This window comes from Tilletiopsis washingtonensis, assembly GCF_003144115.1.
Source record: "Tilletiopsis washingtonensis strain MCA 4186 unplaced genomic scaffold FA09scaffold_8, whole genome shotgun sequence".
NCBI lineage: Eukaryota > Fungi > Basidiomycota > Exobasidiomycetes > Entylomatales > Tilletiopsis > Tilletiopsis washingtonensis.
In genome coordinates this window covers 348,753-368,667 of record NW_020312005.1, presented here as the reverse complement: position 1 = coordinate 368,667, position 19,915 = coordinate 348,753, and the positions used below count along the sequence as shown (strand labels likewise).

Here is a 19,915-nt window from a genome sequence, read left to right as displayed (position 1 = left end):
ACTGGCGCACACACTGGCGGGCCGCCTCGCATGCCTTCGCGCGCGGCGGCACGCGCGCCGATGCGAATTTAACCCCCGAAGCACGCAGCAGACAGCGGGCCGCCCTCGCCGGCCGCCGGTGGCACCTCCGTGCGGGCAGCTGGCCAGTGAGCGCAGCGCAGCTCAGGAGAGAGCGCGGTGCTGCTTGGAGCGCTGCAGGAGAGACGGCGGCTGCGCGGGTGCGGCACGGGCGCTCGACGAGGAGCTTTGCGCGCAAAAGTGTTGCTCTCGGTGTGCATCTTCGCGGCAGGCACGCGGGGCACAGCAGCGCCGCAGAGCAGGCGGCAGGCCGGCCGCCGGCGTCTGCTGCACGCAAGGCCCTGGCGGCGAGGAGGCGCCGCCACACCGCGCACTCGCCGCGCCGCGCGGCATCAGCATGCAGCAGCGCAGGACAGGAGCACGGCTGCGGGCGCAGTGGCAGCACGAGATCAGCCTGCGAGCAGCGCTCCAGGCGCCTCCCGAGGAACTGCGTGCTGATGGGCGTGACGCCGTGCCGTGCGCATCGCGATGCGCTCTGGCACGCAGGCGCCGACCCCTGGCGGTGGAGCGTGAGGCTCTCGGAGCGCTGCTGCTGCTGGTGGTGCCGGCGCTGCTGCGGGTGGCCACAACACGCCGTTGGCACGCCGCACGCCGCCTGCAAGCCCCAAGCGCAACGGCTCGGCGGCAGCTGGACCCCAGATGCCGCCGGCGCCGGAGTGTTGCTCTCGCTGGAGGCGCACAGCGGCCGCACCGCTGCACAGCACCCTGCGCTGGCCACCCCCAGAGGGCCGCCTGCACCTCGCTGCAGCGCTGCAGGCCGTGTCAAAAGCATACGCCTGCCCATCGCGCTCCCTCCTTCTCGTCCACATCCTCCCGCCGCTGCGCCCTCGTGTCCCTCGCCGGCCTCGCCCACCTCCGCCGATCGAGCTTGCACCTGCTGCGCCCGCGTCCTTCCTTTCGCACACCACATCCCACCCCGTCCGACGTCCTTTCCGCTCGCCGCCGTCGCCGTCGCCGACGCCACCCACACTCGTTTGCACCTGCCATCCGCCGCCGCACGTCGACCTGTGTGCGCGTGAGCCGCTCCCACTCATCCGACTGCCCCGCTCCGCCTTTCCCTTCTCGCACCCAGCACACCTTTCGCCATGCCGCGCATTCCCGTGCGTGTCGAGCCGTACAGCTCGCCGTCGCGCCAGCACCGGCACTACAAGAACAAGCGCGACCAGGTGCTGCGCGCCCTCGGCAAGGCCGCCTACATCAACGGCAGCCACTTTGCCATCATGTGGGTCTCGGCGCGCGGCGACGTCGAGACGTACGCCAGCGAGGCGCTGCAGAGCCGCCTCGACGACTGGTTCGTGCAGGGCGGCATTGCCGAGGAGGCCAAGAACCTCGTCATGGGCAGTGCCGACCAGCCGCGCTCCAATCCGTTTGACACGGCCGCTGGCGGCGCCGGCGCCGACGACATGTCCGACGACGAGGGCGACGAGGGCGACGAGAGCATGGGCGCCGCCGCGCGCAGCATGCACGGCACGCCGCTCATCCACACCGGCGACGTCTTCCTCGACGACCAGCCGTCATCGTCGCACGCCGCCAACCAGGCGCGCATGGACATGCGTCCGGCCTTCAGCCGCTCGGCCTCGTCGAGCCAGACGTCGCGCGCCCGCAAGCCTGCGCCGCTCGACACGAACATGGCCAACGAGGTCTTCGGCCACCGCATGCTCGACGACGTGCCGCACTCGGCGCCGCTGCCGCTGCACGACTCGCTTGCCGGCCCGTCCTCGGCCGGCGGCCCGCGCAGTGCCGTCCCGCGTGCGCCCATGAGCCGCAGCGCCTCGGCGGCGCAGCAGCCGCTCGTCGACGTGCGCCTCGAGAACGCGGCGTCGCGCACGGCGTTCCTCGAGCTGCGCTTCAGCCAGTTGCAGCAGGGCATGTGCAAGACCGTCGCAAAGGCATGGATCAAGATCATCGAGCCCAAGAAGCAGACGCGCTGCCCGTACAACAAGGGCGAGGAGGGCAAGCCGGCATGGTGGCCCGAGGGCGTGCGCCACAAGGAGCCCGACCACCTCATGAAGCCGGAGCGCCATCTGCTGCTGCTCACCATCCTGCGCAGCGAGCGCATCCAGGTCGCTCGCCTGCAGCTCGCCACCGCTGAGGTCGTCGCGCTCATCCGTGCGGACCGCGTGAGCCTGCTGATGGACGTGTACCGCATTGCGCGCGAGGAGGAGAAGATGCGCGAGGCCGGCGTCGACATGAACACGCCGATGACCGTGGGCGTCAGCAGCACCGACGGCTGGAGCGAGGACGACCAGGCCGCCACCTCGGACGCTGGCCGCTCGAACTCGCCGGCCGAGGACGAGGAGGACCGCATTCCGGGCGGCCGCACGCTCACTGCGTCCAAGAAGCGGCCCGCCGCCTCGGCTCTCGCCCGCTCCGCCTCGACGTCGTCGATGCGCGCCGCCAAGCGGCCAGCACATGCCACCAGCATGCGCACCTCGAGCGGCATGCTCGACGTGCCGCGCCCGCTCTCCTCCAGCGGCGTCGCCGGCGCCTCGACGTGGCAGCTGCACGACAACGCGACCCACACGAGCGCTCGCAAGCAGCAGGCTGCCGCATCGCAGGCCGCTGCCGCTGCTGCCGCTGCAGGCTACGGTGGCCCCGGCTACCAGCAGGTGCACGGCCTCATCACGCCCGTCTCCGCCAACGCCCACCTCATGGACCCGGCCTTCATGCACGCCTCGCAGCAGCAGGGCCCCGTCACGGATGCCGAGCGCTACGGCTACATGTCGGCGCCGCAGCCGCCGCATCAGCAGCTCTACCCGCACGAGCAGCACTACGGCGCCTTCGACGGCACCAACGAGCACTCGGCCCGCAGCGTCGCAGCACACCAGGGCAACAACGTCTTCTCGTTCAGCGCACCTGGCAGCGCCCGCAACGCACCGATGCAGCTCGACGACCGGACACGCCTCGTCCACCAGCACCAGCAGCAGCAACAGCCGCCCGTCGGTGGTGCTCTCGGCCTGCAGGGCGTCGACAGCAGCGCTGCTATGGGCTCGTGGGGCGGCTTCTCGCAAGAGCAGCAGTACGCACAGCAGCAACACCAGCAGCAGCAGAGCTGGAACGCGCAGCAGCAGCAGCAGCTTCAGCACCAGCACCAGCAGCAGTCGCACCCGCAGCACACCTGGCAGACGGCGGCGCACATGCACAGCCGTGTCGGCGACTCGTCGGCCGGCGACACGAGCTTCGGCTCGTCGTTCGACACGTCGCTCGAGTCCAATGGCCCGGCGACGCCGAGTCCCAAGGCTGCGCAGTCGTACATGTCGCAGGGCGCGCACGAGGCCAAGGCCGTGCTCGGGGCCCACCACGGCGGCCCGGCATCTGCGTTCGAGGCCTGGGTCAACCACCCATGAGCCCACCCGGCGCTTTCACCGCTCTCCCGCCCGTCCTTCGCCTTCCGTCTCTCGCCTCCTTTAACGCTTCCGTCACGACCCGACCGCTCATGTATCTCTCCCACGGCCGCGCATCGTCCGAGCACACGACTTTTGTGACGCCATGCCGCCATCTTCTCTCTTCACGCCATTCCACTCTTGGGCCCACCATTGCCGCTCGCGCTTCCCTTCCACCTCATCCACCCCTTGCAGACGCCCGCGCACCATGTACCTGCGCCTGTCACTGCCTGTCACGCATCTGGCCCTCGCTAATACCCATGCATTATCCGCGACCCTGTGCGAGCGGTGGTGTTCAGTGAGCTGGGCGCGCCAATCACCGATGTGCGAAGCGAGGCTCGGACATGAAGCGCTCGCCGGCGTCGCTGATGGCCGACCTGAAGCCGCTGACGGTCGAGGGCTCGGGACAGCCTGCGACTGCTCGGTGCTGCAGCGCATCGGGGAGCTGCGGGACGGAGCGGTCAGCATCCACCGCAGCAGTGCAGCATGGCGACACTGACCCATTTCTCGATGCTCTTGATGCGCGCGCTGTTGACCGGGTGCGTGCTGACGAGGCCCTTGATCACGTCGCCGCGGCCGCTGCCGCCTTCTGAGGCCTGCATGCGCTCCCTGTGCGCCGGCACTGTCAGCATGGATAGCGCCGAGAGCGAGCCTTGCGATCACGGACCAGAGCTTGGAAAGGCATGTCAGCTGGGGTCATCCTTCTGAGCCAGTGCAGCAACTCACATGTGGCGCCTCGCGCGGGTCGAAGCACGCCTTGGACATGAGCTCCAAGCCTGCGACAGCATCAGTGAGGGCGCGCAGGACAAGCAGGGGCACCACGCACCCATGTGGTCGGCTTCTGTCTCCATCTTGCGCGAGTTGGGCAGGCTGAGCAGCAGAGTGGCCGCCGCGCGCGAGATGCCAATGTCGAGACCACACAGCTCGGCGACCAGGGCGAAGGCCATCAGCACCTTGAAGCCACTGGCCTTCTCGGCGCTGTGCCGTGCGATCGTGTGGCTGATCTCTGCCAGAGCCAAGCAGCCGTCAGCACTGCAAACAGAGCGGCGAGCATAGCTCGAGCACGCACCGTGGCCGAGCACAGTGGCGAGTCCGTCATCGTCTTTGCAGATGCCGAGAATGCCAGACATGACTGGCACGCAGCGTCAGCGAGGCGCAGCAGAAAGCGCGTCGGGGCGCGCACCGAAGATCTTGCCGTTGGGCAGCACAAAGGCGTTCTTCTCGTTCACATTGACGACGTGCACGTCCCACTCGATGCCGCGCGTCGTGACCTCGCCGTCAAGCGTTCGAATGAGGCGCTCAGCGACAGCGCGCACCCGGCGAGTCTGTGCACTGTTGCTGGGCTCGAGGCGCGAGCGGTACTCCTGCAGCGTCTGCTTGTACGCATCGTCTCCCATCTGCCGCTCCTGCGCCGCCGAGACGTCGATGAAGCGCAGACGGCCCGTGGTTGGCACGCGCTCCAGATGCGTCACATAGTACGTGCCGCCGGCACCGACCACGACGACGATGAGCAGCGGCGCGCGGCCGCCCAGCCGGCCACCGCCGTTGGGGCTGCCGCGTCCGCCAAAGCGGCTGGCGAGCTGCGACAGCGCCGTGGCCGAGGAGGCACCAGCGGCACGCTCGCCAAAGCGCTTGTACTGCGCCGGTGCCCGAGCAGTGGTGTGCAGCGGTGCTGTGGCCGTACGCACGGCCGGCGCCGCCCCTGTCGCACGAGGCAGCGCCGGGATGGCCCGGCTGCGCACCGCCTGGCGCACGGTGTTGCGGAGCATGCTTGGTCTTGCGTCCCTGATTCCCTGTCCTGTCCGCTTCGTCAATGTCCTGTCTTCTAGCGAGCGTGTCTGCCTTGCAACTGGTGTGGTGCAGAGACAAGAGAGGATGCGCATGTGCGGCCCATGACGTGCGTGCGCAGCGCCGCATCAGGACAACGCAGCGCCGTGCGGGGCGCGACAGCGTGGGAACAGCGCCCCGTCGGGCGACGCGGCCGACGAGCAGCGTTGATGCGCGCCGCTCCCGCACTTCTTCCAGCTTACGCGCTCACCGCACCCTGGCCCGGGCCCCCTGCACTCCTCCACCACACCCTCGGCATGCTCGCCTGCCTGCGCCCCTGCCGCGCCGTCTGCAGCACGGCTGGCCCCAGCGGCGCATGTGTGGCCGGCACGCACGCCGCCGCCCGCCGCCTGCCGCCGCTCGCCCGGCCGGCCGCATGCCACGCCTTCCACGCCTCGGCCGCCGCGCCGTCGGGCTCAAACAAGTGGTCGAAGATCAGGCACAAGAAGGCCGCCAACGACTCGGCACGCGGCTCCTTCTACGGCGCCCTCTCGCGCGAGATCATCGCCTGCGTGCGCCAGCACCCCACGCGCTCCGCCGACGCGGCGACGAACAGCCGCCTGGGCCTGCTGCTGCGCAAGGCGCGCGACATGGACGTGCCCAAGGACAAGGTGCAGGCCACGCTCGACAAGGCCTCGCGCGCAGACGGGCCCGACGACAAGACGCTCACCTTCGAGGCACTCGGGCCGCCGCCGCAGGGCGGCACGCAGCCCGTGGCCATGATCATGTGAGTGGAGCTCAGCGCATGTCACGGAGGCATGCTCTGACCCATGCGTCGCAGCGAGTGCGCCACCGACTCGCCCTCACGCACGCATGCCAAGGTCAAGGAGCACTTCAACCGCGCTGGCGCACGTCTCAGCTCCACGTCGCACCTGTTTGACCGCACGGGCATCATCCACCTGACGCCTGCCGAGGGTGCGGGCTTCGACGAGGTGTTCGAGGAGGCCGTCGAGGCGGGCGCGGAGGACGTGCGCACGTACGAGGACGAGCATGGCGAGGGCATCGAGGTGAGGCACACCCGTAGGCTCGCGTTTGAGGTCATATGCTCACACGCTGCTTCTCCTGCAGGTCATCTGCAGCCCGAGCGACCTGCCCGAGCTCTCGGCGGCCCTGGGCGCACGGCACTCGGTGCACAGTGCCACCTCGGCGCTCATCCCGTCTGGCCCGCCGCTGCGCTTCCGCGCCGCGCCGGTGGATGGCGAGCCTGCCGAGGAAGTGGACGAGGATGAAGAGGCGAGCGGCTACGTCGATGAGGAGGACATCGAGCGGCTGGACCGGCTCATGGAGAACCTCGAGGAGGAGGCCGACTGCCAGCGCATCTGGAGCAATCTCGACGGCTGGCCAGCGCGATGAGGCGGTATGCCTGGACACAAGCAATGCATCATCTCGACCTCACGCCCGCTCGATCTAGGCATTCATGTCATGAACGAGAAGAAGCGTTGTACATGTTTTGGAATGATGCATGGACGCGGCTAGAAAAAAATGACCTCTCCTCTCCCCATCCCCGCTGCAGCTACTATACGCGTCCCAACGCTTAGTAGAAGTAGCCGAGGATCTTGCCGGCAACGTGCTTGCGGCGCGCCTCGGTGTGGTCGAGGATGCCGGCCGAGGTGGTGAGGACGATGCAGCCGAACGAACGCTGCGAGTGAGAACGATGAGCAGGAATCCTACGCACAACACACCCCTCGCGGCAACTCACAGCGGGCAGCAGGTTGGAGACGTACTGCTCGATCTGGCCGAGCGAGACGTTGAAGCGCGGCGAGATGACACCGGCCTTGTTGATCCGGCCGTTGAGCTGGACAACGATCTTGCCGGAGCGGTGGTCGTCGACGATCTCGAACTCGCCGATGTAGCCTGGATCAGCGCCAAACGCGTCAGCACGCCGCGGCGGACAACACGCAGAGCCACAGCACGCAGCAGGAAGAGCTGTCCCTCAGCGCCGGCCTGCAGCATGCCGGTGGAGGAGCCTGCGTCCTGCAGAGCCAGCAGCGAGTCCCGCGCGCCCTATGCGGACGCGCAGGAGGTCGGTTGCTATCTCGGACCCTTAAAGATGAACGCCAATGGATGGGTGCCGCGAGGCTCCCGGTTGGCTGCCCATTAGTTATAGGCCCGAGTGTCGGTGCTGCTCGCCTTCGTCGAAGCTGTCCCAAGCCTGACGCAGATGCGAAGAGCGCTTCTCCACCGGCATCACTCCACCCACGCGAGCACTCGCACTGCACATGTCTCCCGCGGCGCGCCATGCTCCCGCGCGTCCTGATGCTGATCACTCACCGTGCTGCTGCATGACACTCAGGAACTTGACCGTCACCTTGGACGACGGGCGCACAAGCACCTGGCGCTTGCCCTTGCGCTCAGCGTTGACAATGCTGTTCAGGGCGTCGTTCTGCAGAAGCGTGGCGCGCCGTCAGCCTGGCCGCTCTCCGCGCAGATCCCGGCAACACGAGCCACTCACGAGAACGGAGATGCGGACCATGATGGGCAGAGGTGTCGGAGCGAGAAGTGTCCTTCTGGAAGGGTACAGGGCTGCATCAGCCAACTGTTCCGACCAGCCAAATGTGTCCCTCCTCATCGGCCCTCCTCATCGCAGCCGCGGCATCGACGCCAGCAGCGCTGCACGCAGGCGCTCGGCGCGCATGCGCTCCAGCCGGCGGGCGCGCACATGATGCGCAGAGACGCGACAGCGAAGAGTGCGAGTGCAGCGGCGAAGATGCGGTGCGGCCGGCGCGGTTGCGGCGCGGGATACTTACGAGGGGGCGGGTGGGAGATGGTAGCGAGAGCGGGTGGGGCAGCGACCGCGTGACGAAGGCACGAAGAAGCGGCGTAGCACGGGATGCGAGGCAGTCGCTCGCGCGTGGGCGTGGGAGCAGAACCAGCGCGAGCCGCAGCTCGCGCGCTGCACCCGTCTGCCTGGCGGGCGGCCGCGCCACGTGGCACGCGCCGCGAGAAGGCGCCTGCAGCCGCCTGCGCCGCGCCCGCCGCCGCCCAGGCCGCCGTCCCGCCGCGCCGTCTGCTTCCTGCCCTCACCGCAAGTCATCTCCTCCGCCCCTTCCCGCCTCACTCCTCACCGACATCGTAAGTATGCCCCGCACGAGCACGCATGCCGCATGACCGCTCGCTCGCTCGCATGGCGCAGGCGCGGCGCAGACGCAGCGGTTGTGGGGTGGTGTGCTGCGTGCAAGTGTCTCGCAGCAGAGCCGGTCCTGACGCATCTTGCCGCTGTCCTGCGCACCTCTCTCCTGCAGAATGTGAGTAGCTGTGACGGCGGTGGTGGCCAGGTCCGGCCTGAGCTGCGCACTCGTGCTGTGCCCGACAGAGCTCCGGCTGACCCCGCGTTCTTCTCTAGCATGGGTCGCGTTCGCACGAAGACGACGAAGCGCGCTGCTCGCGTGCTCATTGAGCGCTACTAGTGAGCATTGCCCAGCGCAACGGTCGACAGAGAGGGACGGACCGAGAGCAGAGGGGGCATGGGCGAGCGGGAAAGGTGTGCGCGGCGGATCCACAGAGCGGAGGACAGAAGCGACACGCGCGATGCGCTGCGGGCTGTGGTGCAGGCTCGCGAAGCTGGGAGCAGGGGAGTTGAGATGAGAGGGGGGCGAGAGAAGCGTAGACGGTGAGATGTTGTGCTGCCGAGACACATGCTGATGCAGGCCCGCTTCTGCGCGTTGTGCAGCCCGCGCCTCAACCCCGTCGACTTCCACACCAACAAGAAGGTCATCGACGAGGTCGCCATTGTGCCGTCGAAGCGCCTGCGCAACAAGATTGCCGGCTTCACCACCCACCTCATGAAGCGCATCCAGAAGGGCCCCGTCCGCGGCATCTCCTTCAAGCTGCAGGAGGAGGAGCGCGAGCGCAAGGTGCGTGCTGCGGAGAGAGGAGGCGGGAGAGGCGGGCGCAGTGAAGGACGTGAGAGGCTGCGGAGGAGACAGGCTAGATGCAGGATCGATGGAGGAGGTGCTAGTAGCAGGCAGCTGCGTCGCAGAGTGGCGGAGAGGGCATGTTGCGTGAGGAAACCCGCGAGGGCCATGCGAGCTGGGCGGTAACCGGTTCTGCCAGCTCGTTGCGCAAGCCCGGACTGCTCTCCGTGAGAGACAGTGTGCTATGCTGCTATTGCACTCTGCCGTCGAGGATGCTGCTATCAGTGGTGTTGCGGAGATTGCTGCCCCACAGCTCGACAGCCGCTGACGCCTCGTCCACCCACAGGACCAGTACGTGCCGGAGGTCTCTGCCCTCGACACGACGGCGTCCGGCGGCCTCGAGGTCGACCCGGACACCAAGGAGATGCTCAAGGCCCTCGGCCTCGACTCGCTGCCCGTGTCCGTGTCCGCCCCGATCACGGCCTTCCAGGCCCCGGAGCGCCGCGGCCGCACCGTTGTGGGCGCTGGCCGTCGCTAAGCAGAAGCCAGCTAGAGCTTTGCGCGTGCCATCCATCGCGCAGCCCTCTTGCCGCATTCTGTATCTAGCTTCGTCCGCTTCTCGCATTCCCAACGGTTCCTGTCCCATGCACATCCTCACACGCCGGGCGTGTGCGCTCTGAGTGCTGACGGACACTCGGCTCGCGCATCGCTGCCCACGGCTGCACCCACCTTCCTGAGCTCCTCTGTACACCTATCAGCGCCGCTCGGTTCCGTCAATCACACCAAAATGCCTCATGCTGCACGTGTGACTGGGGCGCAGGAACTCTATGGGATTGCGCTCAGACGCGGAACACGAGCGCCACGCCCTCGTCGCCGGCACACACGACCTTGAAGCCTTTCCGTTGGCCGGCCTGGGCCGTCTGGTACGCGCCGATGCCGCCCGTCTCCGCACCTTGCGTGTAGCCGTCGTCGGGGCCAACAGCCAGCGCGAGGATGCCGTCGGTGAAGCCCTTGTGCGTGGCGATCAGGGCGCCAGTGCGTGCGTCCCACGTGCGTGCCGTGTGGTCTGCTGAGGCCGTGGTGAACAGTGGCGAGCCAGTGTGCAGCGAGAGCGTCGTGATGGCGGCGTCGTGCATGATCTCGCAGCGCATCTTGCCCGACGCCAGGTCCCACACGACCGCCTTGCCCTCCGTGCTCGCCGTGATGGCGTGCGTGGGCGCAGCGGCGGGGCCGGCGCCGAGCAGGTCGACGAACTCGGCCGCCTCGATGCTCTCGCCCGACGCATGCCCGCGCAGCTCGCCCACCACTGCCGGCGCGCCGCCGGCGTCGAGCGAGCCGATGTTGACGACGCGCACATCGCCCTCGGCGCCGCCGACGAGCAGCACGCGGCTGTCCGTCGACACGGCGAGCGCAGTGATGCCGGCGTCGAAGTGGAAGCGCGCATCGCCGTTCTGCAGCTTGCCGAGCGGCGAGCCCGACCGCGGGTCCCAGACAATCAGCGTGCCGTCCTCGGAGACGGTGACGAGCTTCTTGCCTGCAAGTACAAATGTGAGCGTAGTGCAGCACTGCGCAGGCGTGTGCACGCACCATCAGGAGTCCACCGGCCAGCGGTGACAGCAGCAGTGTGGCCCGAGAAGACGTTCATCACGTTGCCAGACGGTACTGCAAGGATGGATGTCAGCAGGTGCGCAGCTGCGAACGTCGCACCTTGCTCACATTGCCACATCCAGACGGTCGAGTCGGAAGCGCCGGCCACGAGCACGTTGCCTTTTGGGTGCCATGCGAGCCACTGTGAGCAGGGGTGTCAGCACGGCTGAGGCATGCGACCATACCGAACAGCTGCAGCTCGACTGCTTGCAACTTCCGCTCGTGCCCACACTCACCACGACCTCGTCCGGGCCCTCGAGGCTCTGCACGAGCGCCCAGGCCGCGCCCTGCTGCGGCTGCGCCCAGACGCGCACGCGGCCGTCCATGCCGCCGCTGGCGGCAAGCGTGCCGTCTGCGCTCCACGCCACGGCCGTGACGCTGTCGGTGTGGCCGTCGAGGCGCGCGACGTCTGCGCCGTCGTGCGTGTGCCAGATCCACGCGCCGTCGTCCTCGCCGCCGGACAGCGCCAGGCCGGTCTGGGCGAAGTTGGGGTGCAGCGCCAGCGCAAAGAGCGACTTGCGGTGCGAGTAGAAGGCGGCGATGGACGTGTCCTCGAACGTCTCGCCGTCGGGCTGCTGCTGCTGCTGCTGGGCTGCAGCACCCTCGCCCTCGGCCTCCTCGTCATCGTCCGGGCCCGAGTCGTCCTCCTCCATGGGCTCGTCGCCGCGCGTGTCGTCGATGACCTCGTCGATGTCGTCGGCGGTGAGGCGCGGCTCGTCGTCGTCGGCGCCGTCGTCGGCGTGCTGCTGCTGCATGCGCTCGTCGGGTGCGCTCATGGTGTGTGTGGCGGTGGTGTGGTGGAGGTGAGGGACGCAGCGATGCCACGCCGGCGAGCCATCTTCTTGCGCTGCGCCGCCAATTTCTCTCGGCCGCAAGGGCAGCGGCCGTGGCGGCGCAGGTGCCCGACTCCCGGCGCGGCGGGTGTGAGAAAGGGGCGTGCAGCGCCGTGAGCTGCTCCACACGACCGGCGGCGCACCAAACATGCCGCGCGCCGGGCTGGCGTATCACGGGCTCGCCCCGCGCTTGCACCTCGCACCCCACCGCTGCGAGAGCACGTGGCGCGGCTGCGCCTCTCCACCACCACCCTCGCAAGCAGACGCCCTCACTCGACACACACACCCTGCGCGCTGCCATGCCGCGTGCACAGCCCATCAGCATGCCTGGCAGCCGCAGCGGCGGCAGCAGTGGCACAGCGCGTGGCGGCGGCAGCAGCAGCAGCAGCGGCAGTGCCGGCCTCGCTGCCGCCCGCTCGCCCGCCTCTGCCTCGCCGCACGGCCTCGCCGCACCGAGCAGCGGCATGCCCGCCTCGGGCTCATCGTCGTCGCTGCGCCTCGCCGCCTCGGCGCGCAGTCCCTCCTCGCGCGCCCCCTCGCTCGCGCCCTCGTCGGCCTCGCGCCGCGGCTCAGCTACCGGCGCCGCGCCGCGCCTGGCCACGTCGCCCTCGCCGGCACCGCCGCTGCAGGCACAGCGCAGCATCGTCGCTGCCGCAGCGAGCCCGCGTGGAGGTACAAGTGGCAGCAGCAGTGCAGCGGAAAGCCGGCTGCGCGGCGTCGCCAGCACGGCATCGCTGCGCCAAGCGGCTGCGGCGGACCGGGGCAGGCCCGCGCCCGGCGCAGCAGCATCGCCGCCTCGCTCAGCAGATCCAGCCTGCAGTCCAGCAACTCCGGCTTCTCAGCCTGCATCGTCAGCCAGTAGCGCCGCTCCCGAGCCGAAGACTGGGCCTGCTTCTAGCGGCGACGCCTCCGCTCGCCCTGCCGCTGCTCCCAGTGCGTCAGGCAGCGCTGCGCCGCGCTCCTCCTCGACAGACAGCGCCGCCTCAGCGAGCTCGACTGCGTCGCCATCGAAACGCCCGCTCTCGCCACCACACTCGCCGTATGACGCTCAGCGCGCCGCTGTGCGCCGGCGCACCTGGTGGGGCCTCGGTCCCGAGCAGGAGGTGCCAGCGCCCGAAGCGGCGGCGAGCGCAGCGCCCGCCGCGGCCAAGCCTGACGAGAGCAGCAGCACTCCAGGTGAGGGCATAGCTCCGCCCAGCCAGCGAACAGCCCGTCCCCCCAAGGCTACGCCAGTGTCCGATGAGCCGCCGCCGCCCATGAACGCAGACGAGGCTGCGTTCCGAGAACGCCTGATGCGCGACGCAGGGCCCAGCACCTCGGCAGCTGCGTCATCTGCCGCATCGCCGTCAACCCTCGATCCCACCAGTGGGCCTCGCCTCCCCTCTGCTGCCAAGCAGCAAGTTGAAGCAGCAGCTTCGCGCCGCTCATCTTGGTTCGGCTGGGGCGGCGTCCATGATGCGCTGCCCTCGCCTGCTGCGCCGGCAGCCGAGAAGCCAGAGGTCAAGGCTGAGGAGAAGCCTGAGGCCAAGCCAGAGCCGAAGCAAGAGCCTAAGCTCGAGGTCCCGACTGCAGCGAAGCCCTCTTCGACGCCTGCGAGAACAGCTCCTCAAGCACGCGCTCCACCTTCCGCATCAGCTAGCGCGAATCGACGCAGCTGGCTGGCGCCGCGCACCGTCTCCGACCCGCAGTCAGGCAGCGCCTACGCTGCTGTTGCCTCGCCGCTGCGCCGTGTCTGGGGTGCCAGCTCGGCGAGCAGCGTCGCTGCCAGCGATGGCGAGACCACGCCGATGGACGAGGACCCGCCAGCGCAGAGCAGCGAGCCCAGCGCTGCACTGCAGCAGCAGCCGGAGCAGCAGGCGGCAGGCTGGGGATGGAGTCTGTGGGGCTCGCGTGCCGCTTCTGCGCCCGAGCCTCAGCCCGCGGAACCCTCCGCCCCAGCAGCGCCTTCGGCGCCACCGGCTCAGGAGGCTGCAACCCCTCCGGCACCCGCTTCAGAAGTCACCCCGATGGACGAAGATCCGCCTGCTGCCGAGCCACAGCCCGCACCGGGCTATCTGGCCTCTTGGTTCCCGTCGTGGGGCTCGCCGGCTCCCGCCGCTCCTGCTGCCGAGCCGGCAGCTGCTGCGCCAGCCGCGCAGCCAGCCGTTACCCAGCCGACGCCTGCCGAGCAGGTCAAGGCAGCCGCCTTGGCACGCCCGGCACCGCTGCCGTCGCCCAGTGTCGAGGTCGAGGCACGCAATGCCGTCATCAACCCGGCCACGCGCAGCGGCTGGGTGAGCTACTTCTCGAGCAAGGGCGCCAAGAGCGCAGCCCATCGCATCGAGGACCGACCTGAGGGCCCGGAGGTAATGGAGATCGACGTCGGACCCTCGGCTCCGGCACCGGCGCAGCAATCGAGCAACAAGAAGACCGCTGCTAGCATCGCATCTGCAGCGACTGAGCCGGCGCAGCCGGTCGGCAAGGCGGCCAAGACGCTGGTCCACAAGGCGTCGACGGCATCACTTAGAGCAGTCAAGCCGGCGGCGCCAGCTGCCAAGGCAGGCAAGCCGCCCGTCGAGGGACCGCCGACGGACGCACCGCGGCCTGACCCGGCGCCGCCATCGTCGCGACCTTTGACGCCAATGGGCCGCGGCGCATCGGGACAGGGCAATGCCAGCGGGCCCTCGTCCAAGCCCGGCTCCGTCCGCCTGCCGCCGCCCAACCTCATCCTGCCGTCATTCGAAGACACCTTCTCGCGCCCGCCACGCAGCCATGCTCCGCTGCCGTCCGGTGTGCTAGGCCGCACACTGTCCGTTGTATCGGCCTGGGCCGGCGGACGCAAAGCGGCGCCCACGAGCACCTCTTCGACGGCCTCACGCATCCGCAAAAGCTCGAGCATCATGGAGTCTGGGCCCGCGGCACTACTGCGCAAGGAAGCTACGGCGAGCGAGAACCGCCTACCGCGTACGTGGAGTGTGATGGGCAACCGCGAACGCGAGCGCACGCGCGGCTGCAAGGAGGGCGAGCGAGTCGTCGTCATCGGCGTGCACGGCTGGTTCTCGCAAGGCCCGCTGGCCAAGATCTTTGGCGAGCCGACGTGAGTGCTGCGGCAGCTGGCTCTGCGACCCGGCAAGTGCTGACTTGACTCTGCAGCGGCACCTCGATCAAGCTGGCGAGCATGATGGCCGACGCCGTGCGCCGGCAGTACACTGCTGCAGGCCTTGCGCCGCCAGAGGGCGAGCGGCTCACGGTGATTCCGCTGCAAGGCGACGGCAAGGTCGGCGATCGGGTCGACAGGTGAGATGGTGCTGTTGCGCTTCTTCAGATCCTTGCTGACGACGCCGCGGTTCCAGACTCTACGCCGCACTTCTGGCCAAGCAGGAGTGGGTCGAGGCGGTCAAGCAGGCCGACGTGCTGTTCGTCGCGGCGCACTCGCAGGGCTGCGTTGTGGCCACACATCTGCTGGCACGCCTCATCGAGCAAGACGCTCTGCTGGCGCCGCGAGCGCGCATTGCCCTGCTCGCCGTCGCGGGCATCCACCACGGACCGTTCGGCTCGCTGCGCAGCGGCATCAGTCACTATTACCTCAACGCGTTCGAGTCGCCGGCCGCCAGCCAGCTGTTCGAGTTTTCGTCCAGCACGAGCGCCTGCTCGCAGCAGTACGCCGCCGCCCAGCGCATCGTCCTCGCCGCTGGCGTCAAGGTCGTGTACGTCGCGTCCGTCGACGACCAGGTGGTGCCGCTGTACAGCGCCCTCAATGCGTCGACCTCGCACCCGTCCATCCTCCGTGCGCTCTACGTCGACTCACAGGCATTCCCGCGCGTCGACTTCCTCACGAACCTGCTTGCCTTCTGCGTGGCGGTGCGCAACGCTGGGCTGCCCGACCACGGCCTGCTCTCGCTGCTCTCCGCCTCCGTCGCCGGCTCGCTGTACGCGGGCGAGGGCCACTCGAAGTGCTACGAGGAGCCGGCCACGTACGACCTAGTCTGTCGGTACGCCTACGAAGCTACCAGTCCGCTTCGCGAGCCCACGACGCGCGCCGACGAGGCGGGGCCGCCCAAGGGCGTCTTCGAGAGCTTCGAGGCGCAGCAGCGCTGGAACCCCTACTCGCTGCCGTGGGCGCTGCGCGGCATCCTTGAGGACGCCGCCGTGCGCGACCTCTACCACCGCGACATTGCCAAGCTGCTGCGCGACTACAGCGCCTGGGCACCCAGCACAAAGACGCTCAAGGACGTGCAGTGGCGCCTCGAGCCGATGCGCAGCATTCCCGTGCCGCCAGAAGAGGAGGAGCCAGAGGCGCCCGCGCCGCGCTCCTCCGCGTCGTCCGTGTCAAAGCTATAGATCCCTCCCGGCCCTCGACTCGTCTCTGCCCCTTTTCTCTATCCCCACTCTACTTTGCATACCCCGCTCCACACTCATCAACCCTTCAATTCACACCGGTCTATCTCTAAGCATTGCATTGCCCGTTCACTTGACGCCCAGCCGCGCGGCCCGCATCTCGCCCAGCGCACTGCGGCCGAAGAAGGCAGCCGACGCGCCGCCGACGGCCAGCCAGGGCAGCAGCTGGAAGAGCGTCAGGTGCCACCAGTAGACGCCGGCCAGCAGCTCGAGGAAGAGCAGTGAGCCGAGCAGCCCGAGCGTCGAGATGCCGGGCGAGCGCATGTTAAGCGACGGCAGGAGCTGCGAAGACTGCAGCGCGTGTCAGCGCTTGAACGACGAAGCGCGGCGCCAGGCTGCTCCGGCGCCCAAGCCAAGGCCAAGGCTGACCTTCACTCACCAGCGCAATCAAGAGAAGCCACGGCACTGCCACCACAATGGCCGCAAAGGCGAGCGACACGGTCTTCCGCGGCATGCTCTCAGTCGAGGTCGGCCCAAAGGTGTGGTGCCGCGGCGGCAGCGGGCGGAAGGACTGCGTCTCCTCGTTGCGCTCACGCTGCGAAAGTGCCACGGCAGGTGCTGTGGGGAGCTGCAGGTCCGTCGCGAGGCTGAGCCGCAGCGGCGCGTACGTGTCGTCCGAGGAAGCGAGGAGAAGTGTGAGGGAGACGTGCTGGTCCAGGTTGGCGAGTCGCTCAGGCCTCTGTGATACGTGTGCGCTGTCAGTGCTGGAGGACAATTAGCCACTCAGCAGCTTTGCTCACGAGAGACCACGAGGCACGACCACGCTTGAGGCCAACAGGCATGCTCTGCGTACGCCCTTGCGCGTCATGCAGCAGCACCGAAGCCTGCGCCGGCGTCGCGGGCTCGCCGTGCACGTCGCGCACGCTGAACACGAGGCGCAGCAACTCGTCAGCGGCGAGCGTCTGGGCGCCAAGCTCGGGCGCAGACGTCGAAGTGAAGCTGCGCGCAAGACGGTAAGCGGCCGGGCCCGACAGTACGCTGCAAGAGCAGGCACGGCAGCCAGCGTGCATCGACTCACGAGCGCGAGAGGCGCACCGAGCCGCCGTCGAGCGTGGCGATGCTGAGCTTGGCGTCGGCCAGCTCGTACGGCGCCGCTGCGGCCGCGACGGCGGTAGCGGCCGCGATTGCGGCAGCGGCGAGGCGTGCAGCTGCAGAGGCGAGACGCATGGTGAGCGGGGTGGTGGATGAGGTCGGGAGCGTGCCAGCGAGTCGCAGGCGCGGGAGCGCGCGCCGCTTCCGTGCGTGCCGTGCCTTCTCGACCGTGCGCGGCGGGCGGCTCGGCGCTGCACGGCCGCCGAGGTCCGCCAGCAAGCCGCTCCCACGGCGCATGCACGCGATCGGTCAGCGGCGCCGCCACGGCGACATCCGTGCGCGCGGCCGCGCTTCTCGCTCTCGCCTCGACCCGGCAGCCCAGCTTGCCTCTCGCACCAACCCCTACCCATCATGCCGCCCGCTGCACCCACACCCGCAGCGCCTGCTGCTGCTGCGGCACCCGCCGCGCCCGCGTCGCCGCCCGAGGAGGTGCTGCTGGCGCTGCTGCGCCACAACCTCGCCCTCGTCGCCCGCTCCGTCGCCCACCTCGAGCCGCGCTTCACGGCGCGCGCACTGCGGGCGCTGACGACGACGCGCCGCCGTGTCACAGCGCATCCTGCTGTGCTGGCGACGGCCGTGCAGGAAAGCATCGCTGCGGGTGAGTTGCGGACGGGACATGAGGTGTAGCGCGCCTGGTGGTGTGCAGGTCAGACGGTGATGCATGTGCGAAGACGGGGAACCGGTAGCCTGCACACTGCACTGCCTGGCAGACACGCCTCGTCATGCTCTGTTGTCCGCTGGTGTCTTCTGACACGCCACTACAGACGATGCACGGGCTGCTCTGCTGCGTCTCCTGCCGCAGGCCTACACGCCCATGCCCGTCAAGACGCCCACTGCGCCTGCCGCCAAGGAGAGCAGCGATGCCATGGACGTGGATGCGCCGGCTGGCGATGCCAAGAAGCCGGCCAAGGACACCATCGCCAAGAGCGACAGCAAGGCCAAGGACGACAAGGATGCAAAGGCCAAGGAGCCCGCCAAGCCCGCGGCGCCGGTGCTTGACCAGCCGTTCAAGCCGTCGCCTGAGGCTGCGGCGGAGCTGGAGGCATACATGAACCTGCTGGTGGTCGTGTACCTGCTCGACAGCGGCCGTGTGCAGGAGGTGCGTGCTGCAACAGGCGGTAGCACTGGCGGCCTGCGATCGCTCCGGCTGACAATATTCGTCAGGCACTGCCGCTCGCTCGGTCTGCCCTGAGCGCCGCGACGGCGCAGAACCGCCGCACGCTGGACCAGGTCGCGGCGCGCCTCATCTTCTACCTGTCGCGCTGTGTCGAGCTGGCTGCGAAGGCTGGCAGCGGCAGCGGCCTTGCTGGAGAGCGTCCGTGAGTGCCGCGCAACATGAGTCTAGCTCCGCCTGTGACTGATCACAGCATCGGCAGCTTCCTGATCTCGCTGCACCGCACCTCGACGCTGCGTCACGATCCCGAGACGCAGGCGACGGTCATCAACCTGCTGCTGCGGTCGTACATCGGCGAGGCCAACCTGCTTGACCAGGCCGACAAGCTTGTTGCGCGTGCGCCCTTCCCGCGCGGCAAGGCTGGCAACGGACAGATCGCACGCTACGAGTACTACGTCGGTGAGTCGGCCCCGGCAAGACAGGCGAGTGGCGCGCAGCTGACAAGTCCGCATCCAGGCCGCATCCGTGCTGTGCAGCTCAACTACTCCGAGGCGCACGCACACCTGCAGCAGGCCATCCGGCGTGCGCCCTCCACCACGCCGGCGGCTGGTCAGGCCCCGGCTGCGTCGGGCGCTGCCAAGGCTGGCGCGGCCAGCAAGGCTGCCCCGACCGCCGGCAGCGGCGCCATCAGCAGCAGCACGGCGCCAGCTGCGGGCTTCCTGCAGACAGCCTACAAGTTCCTCGTCGTCGTGGAGCTGCTGATGGGCGACATTCCGGACCGCAGCATCTTCCGGACCGAGGTGCTGAAGCGCGCGCTTGCGCCGTACATGGAGATTGTGCAGGGTGAGCGACTGCTTGCCAGGCGTGCCCCGCAACGTGACTGACGCCAGCCTCTGCAGCGGTGCGCGTCGGCGACCTCTCGCTCTTCCAGAAGACGCTCACGACGCACGACGCCCTCTTTGCGGCGGACCGGACGCGCTCGCTGATCCTGCGGCTGCGCCACAACGTCATCAAGACGGGCATCCGCACCATCTCGCTGGCGTACAGCCGCATCTCGCTGCACGACATTACGCAGAAGCTGCACCTCGAGAGCGAGGAGGACGCCGAGTACATCGTCGCCAAGGCGGTGCGCGACGGCGTCATCGAGGCGCGCGTCGACCATGAGCGCGGCGAGATGCGCAGTGCCGAGACGGGCGACCTGTACGGCACCAACGAGCCGCAGGCGCAGTTCCGCCAGCGCGTCAACTACTGCCTGCAGCTGCACAACGAGAGCGTCAAGGTGCGTGCTGGCGAGCGTCGGGGCTGTGTACGAAAGGGATGGGCGACTCAGGTGCCCTGGATGACGTGGCCGCGCCCATGCTGCCCAGTCTGCACCCGAGCTGACCCTCCCACCCCCTCCAGGCCATGCGCTACCCGCTCAACAACCACAAGGCCGAGCTCGCGTCGGCGGTGGCGGCGCGCGAGCGCGAGCGCGAGATTGCAAACGAGATTGCCGACGGCGACGTGAGCGACGAGGACGACGACTGGGTGTAGTGGCTGATGCTGGCGAATGAGAAATGCATCCTCTTGCCTGGAACGCATCGGGGGCCGGTCTGCGCGGCGTGTGACCGCGGCCTGGCCGGCATCAGCGAGATGCTCACTCACGCGAGGTGCCTCAGATGCATGCGTCCTTCCAGCTTGCAGTCTAGTGAGGGGCTGCGCACTGCTCCC

The 19,915-nt window shown here is 68.8% G+C and overlaps 9 protein-coding genes across 9 annotated transcripts; 5 read left to right on the top strand and 4 right to left on the bottom strand.

Annotated features, from left to right (window-relative positions):
* Positions 1-1,163: 1,163 nt before the first annotated feature.
* FA09DRAFT_338081 (hypothetical protein) lies at positions 1,164-3,425 on the top strand (the record flags this gene model as incomplete). The annotated part of the gene is made up of 1 exon (XM_025744058.1): positions 1,164-3,425. One exon carries the CDS (start codon positions 1,164-1,166, stop codon positions 3,423-3,425), a length of 2,262 nt encoding a protein of 753 aa, XP_025599071.1.
* Positions 3,426-3,777: 352 nt separating this feature from the next.
* On the bottom strand, positions 3,778-5,337 carry FA09DRAFT_317557 (hypothetical protein; the record flags this gene model as incomplete). The annotated part of the gene is made up of 7 exons (XM_025740880.1): positions 4,645-5,337; positions 4,531-4,593; positions 4,288-4,467; positions 4,188-4,237; positions 4,125-4,133; positions 3,962-4,066; positions 3,778-3,906 (listed from the first exon to the last, which is right to left on the bottom strand). The coding sequence occupies exons 1-7, from the start codon at positions 5,228-5,230 to the stop codon at positions 3,778-3,780; spliced, it is 1,122 nt and encodes a 373-aa protein (XP_025599070.1). The 5' UTR covers positions 5,231-5,337.
* Positions 5,338-5,535: 198 nt separating this feature from the next.
* On the top strand, positions 5,536-6,771 carry FA09DRAFT_329289 (YebC-like protein). Its single transcript, XM_025742117.1, has 3 exons — positions 5,536-6,015; positions 6,070-6,295; positions 6,357-6,771. The coding sequence occupies exons 1-3, from the start codon at positions 5,546-5,548 to the stop codon at positions 6,639-6,641; spliced, it is 981 nt and encodes a 326-aa protein (XP_025599069.1). The 5' UTR covers positions 5,536-5,545; the 3' UTR covers positions 6,642-6,771.
* Positions 6,682-8,057, bottom strand: FA09DRAFT_329287 (putative RPS22A-ribosomal protein S15a.e.c10, cytosolic). The gene is made up of 4 exons (XM_025742116.1): positions 7,741-8,057; positions 7,560-7,671; positions 6,988-7,142; positions 6,682-6,927 (listed from the first exon to the last, which is right to left on the bottom strand). Exons 1-4 carry the CDS (start codon positions 7,759-7,761, stop codon positions 6,823-6,825), a joined length of 393 nt encoding a protein of 130 aa, XP_025599068.1. The 5' UTR covers positions 7,762-8,057; the 3' UTR covers positions 6,682-6,822.
* Positions 8,058-8,316: 259 nt separating this feature from the next.
* FA09DRAFT_329285 (putative RPS17B-ribosomal protein S17.e.B) lies at positions 8,317-9,807 on the top strand. The gene is made up of 4 exons (XM_025742115.1): positions 8,317-8,360; positions 8,632-8,694; positions 8,959-9,142; positions 9,489-9,807. Exons 2-4 carry the CDS (start codon positions 8,633-8,635, stop codon positions 9,678-9,680), a joined length of 438 nt encoding a protein of 145 aa, XP_025599067.1. The 5' UTR covers positions 8,317-8,360; position 8,632; the 3' UTR covers positions 9,681-9,807.
* Positions 9,808-9,933: 126 nt separating this feature from the next.
* Positions 9,934-11,592, bottom strand: FA09DRAFT_343014 (WD40 repeat-like protein). The gene is made up of 4 exons (XM_025744574.1): positions 11,026-11,592; positions 10,859-10,931; positions 10,730-10,804; positions 9,934-10,676 (listed from the first exon to the last, which is right to left on the bottom strand). The coding sequence occupies exons 1-4, from the start codon at positions 11,563-11,565 to the stop codon at positions 9,982-9,984; spliced, it is 1,383 nt and encodes a 460-aa protein (XP_025599066.1). The 5' UTR covers positions 11,566-11,592; the 3' UTR covers positions 9,934-9,981.
* A 2,651-nt stretch (positions 11,593-14,243) lies between these two features.
* Positions 14,244-15,942, top strand: FA09DRAFT_296479 (hypothetical protein; the record flags this gene model as incomplete). Its single annotated transcript, XM_025740168.1, has 3 exons — positions 14,244-14,698; positions 14,755-14,898; positions 14,955-15,942. The coding sequence occupies 3 exons, from the start codon at positions 14,244-14,246 to the stop codon at positions 15,940-15,942; spliced, it is 1,587 nt and encodes a 528-aa protein (XP_025599065.1).
* A 93-nt stretch (positions 15,943-16,035) lies between these two features.
* Positions 16,036-17,191, bottom strand: FA09DRAFT_329281 (hypothetical protein). The gene is made up of 4 exons (XM_025742114.1): positions 17,018-17,191; positions 16,740-16,938; positions 16,379-16,678; positions 16,036-16,290 (listed from the first exon to the last, which is right to left on the bottom strand). Exons 1-4 carry the CDS (start codon positions 17,164-17,166, stop codon positions 16,069-16,071), a joined length of 870 nt encoding a protein of 289 aa, XP_025599064.1. The 5' UTR covers positions 17,167-17,191; the 3' UTR covers positions 16,036-16,068.
* Positions 17,192-17,407: 216 nt separating this feature from the next.
* On the top strand, positions 17,408-19,782 carry FA09DRAFT_329279 (hypothetical protein). The gene is made up of 7 exons (XM_025742113.1): positions 17,408-17,689; positions 17,856-18,190; positions 18,256-18,410; positions 18,468-18,664; positions 18,722-19,048; positions 19,105-19,484; positions 19,607-19,782. The coding sequence occupies exons 1-7, from the start codon at positions 17,443-17,445 to the stop codon at positions 19,736-19,738; spliced, it is 1,773 nt and encodes a 590-aa protein (XP_025599063.1). The 5' UTR covers positions 17,408-17,442; the 3' UTR covers positions 19,739-19,782.
* Positions 19,783-19,915: the final 133 nt, after the last annotated feature.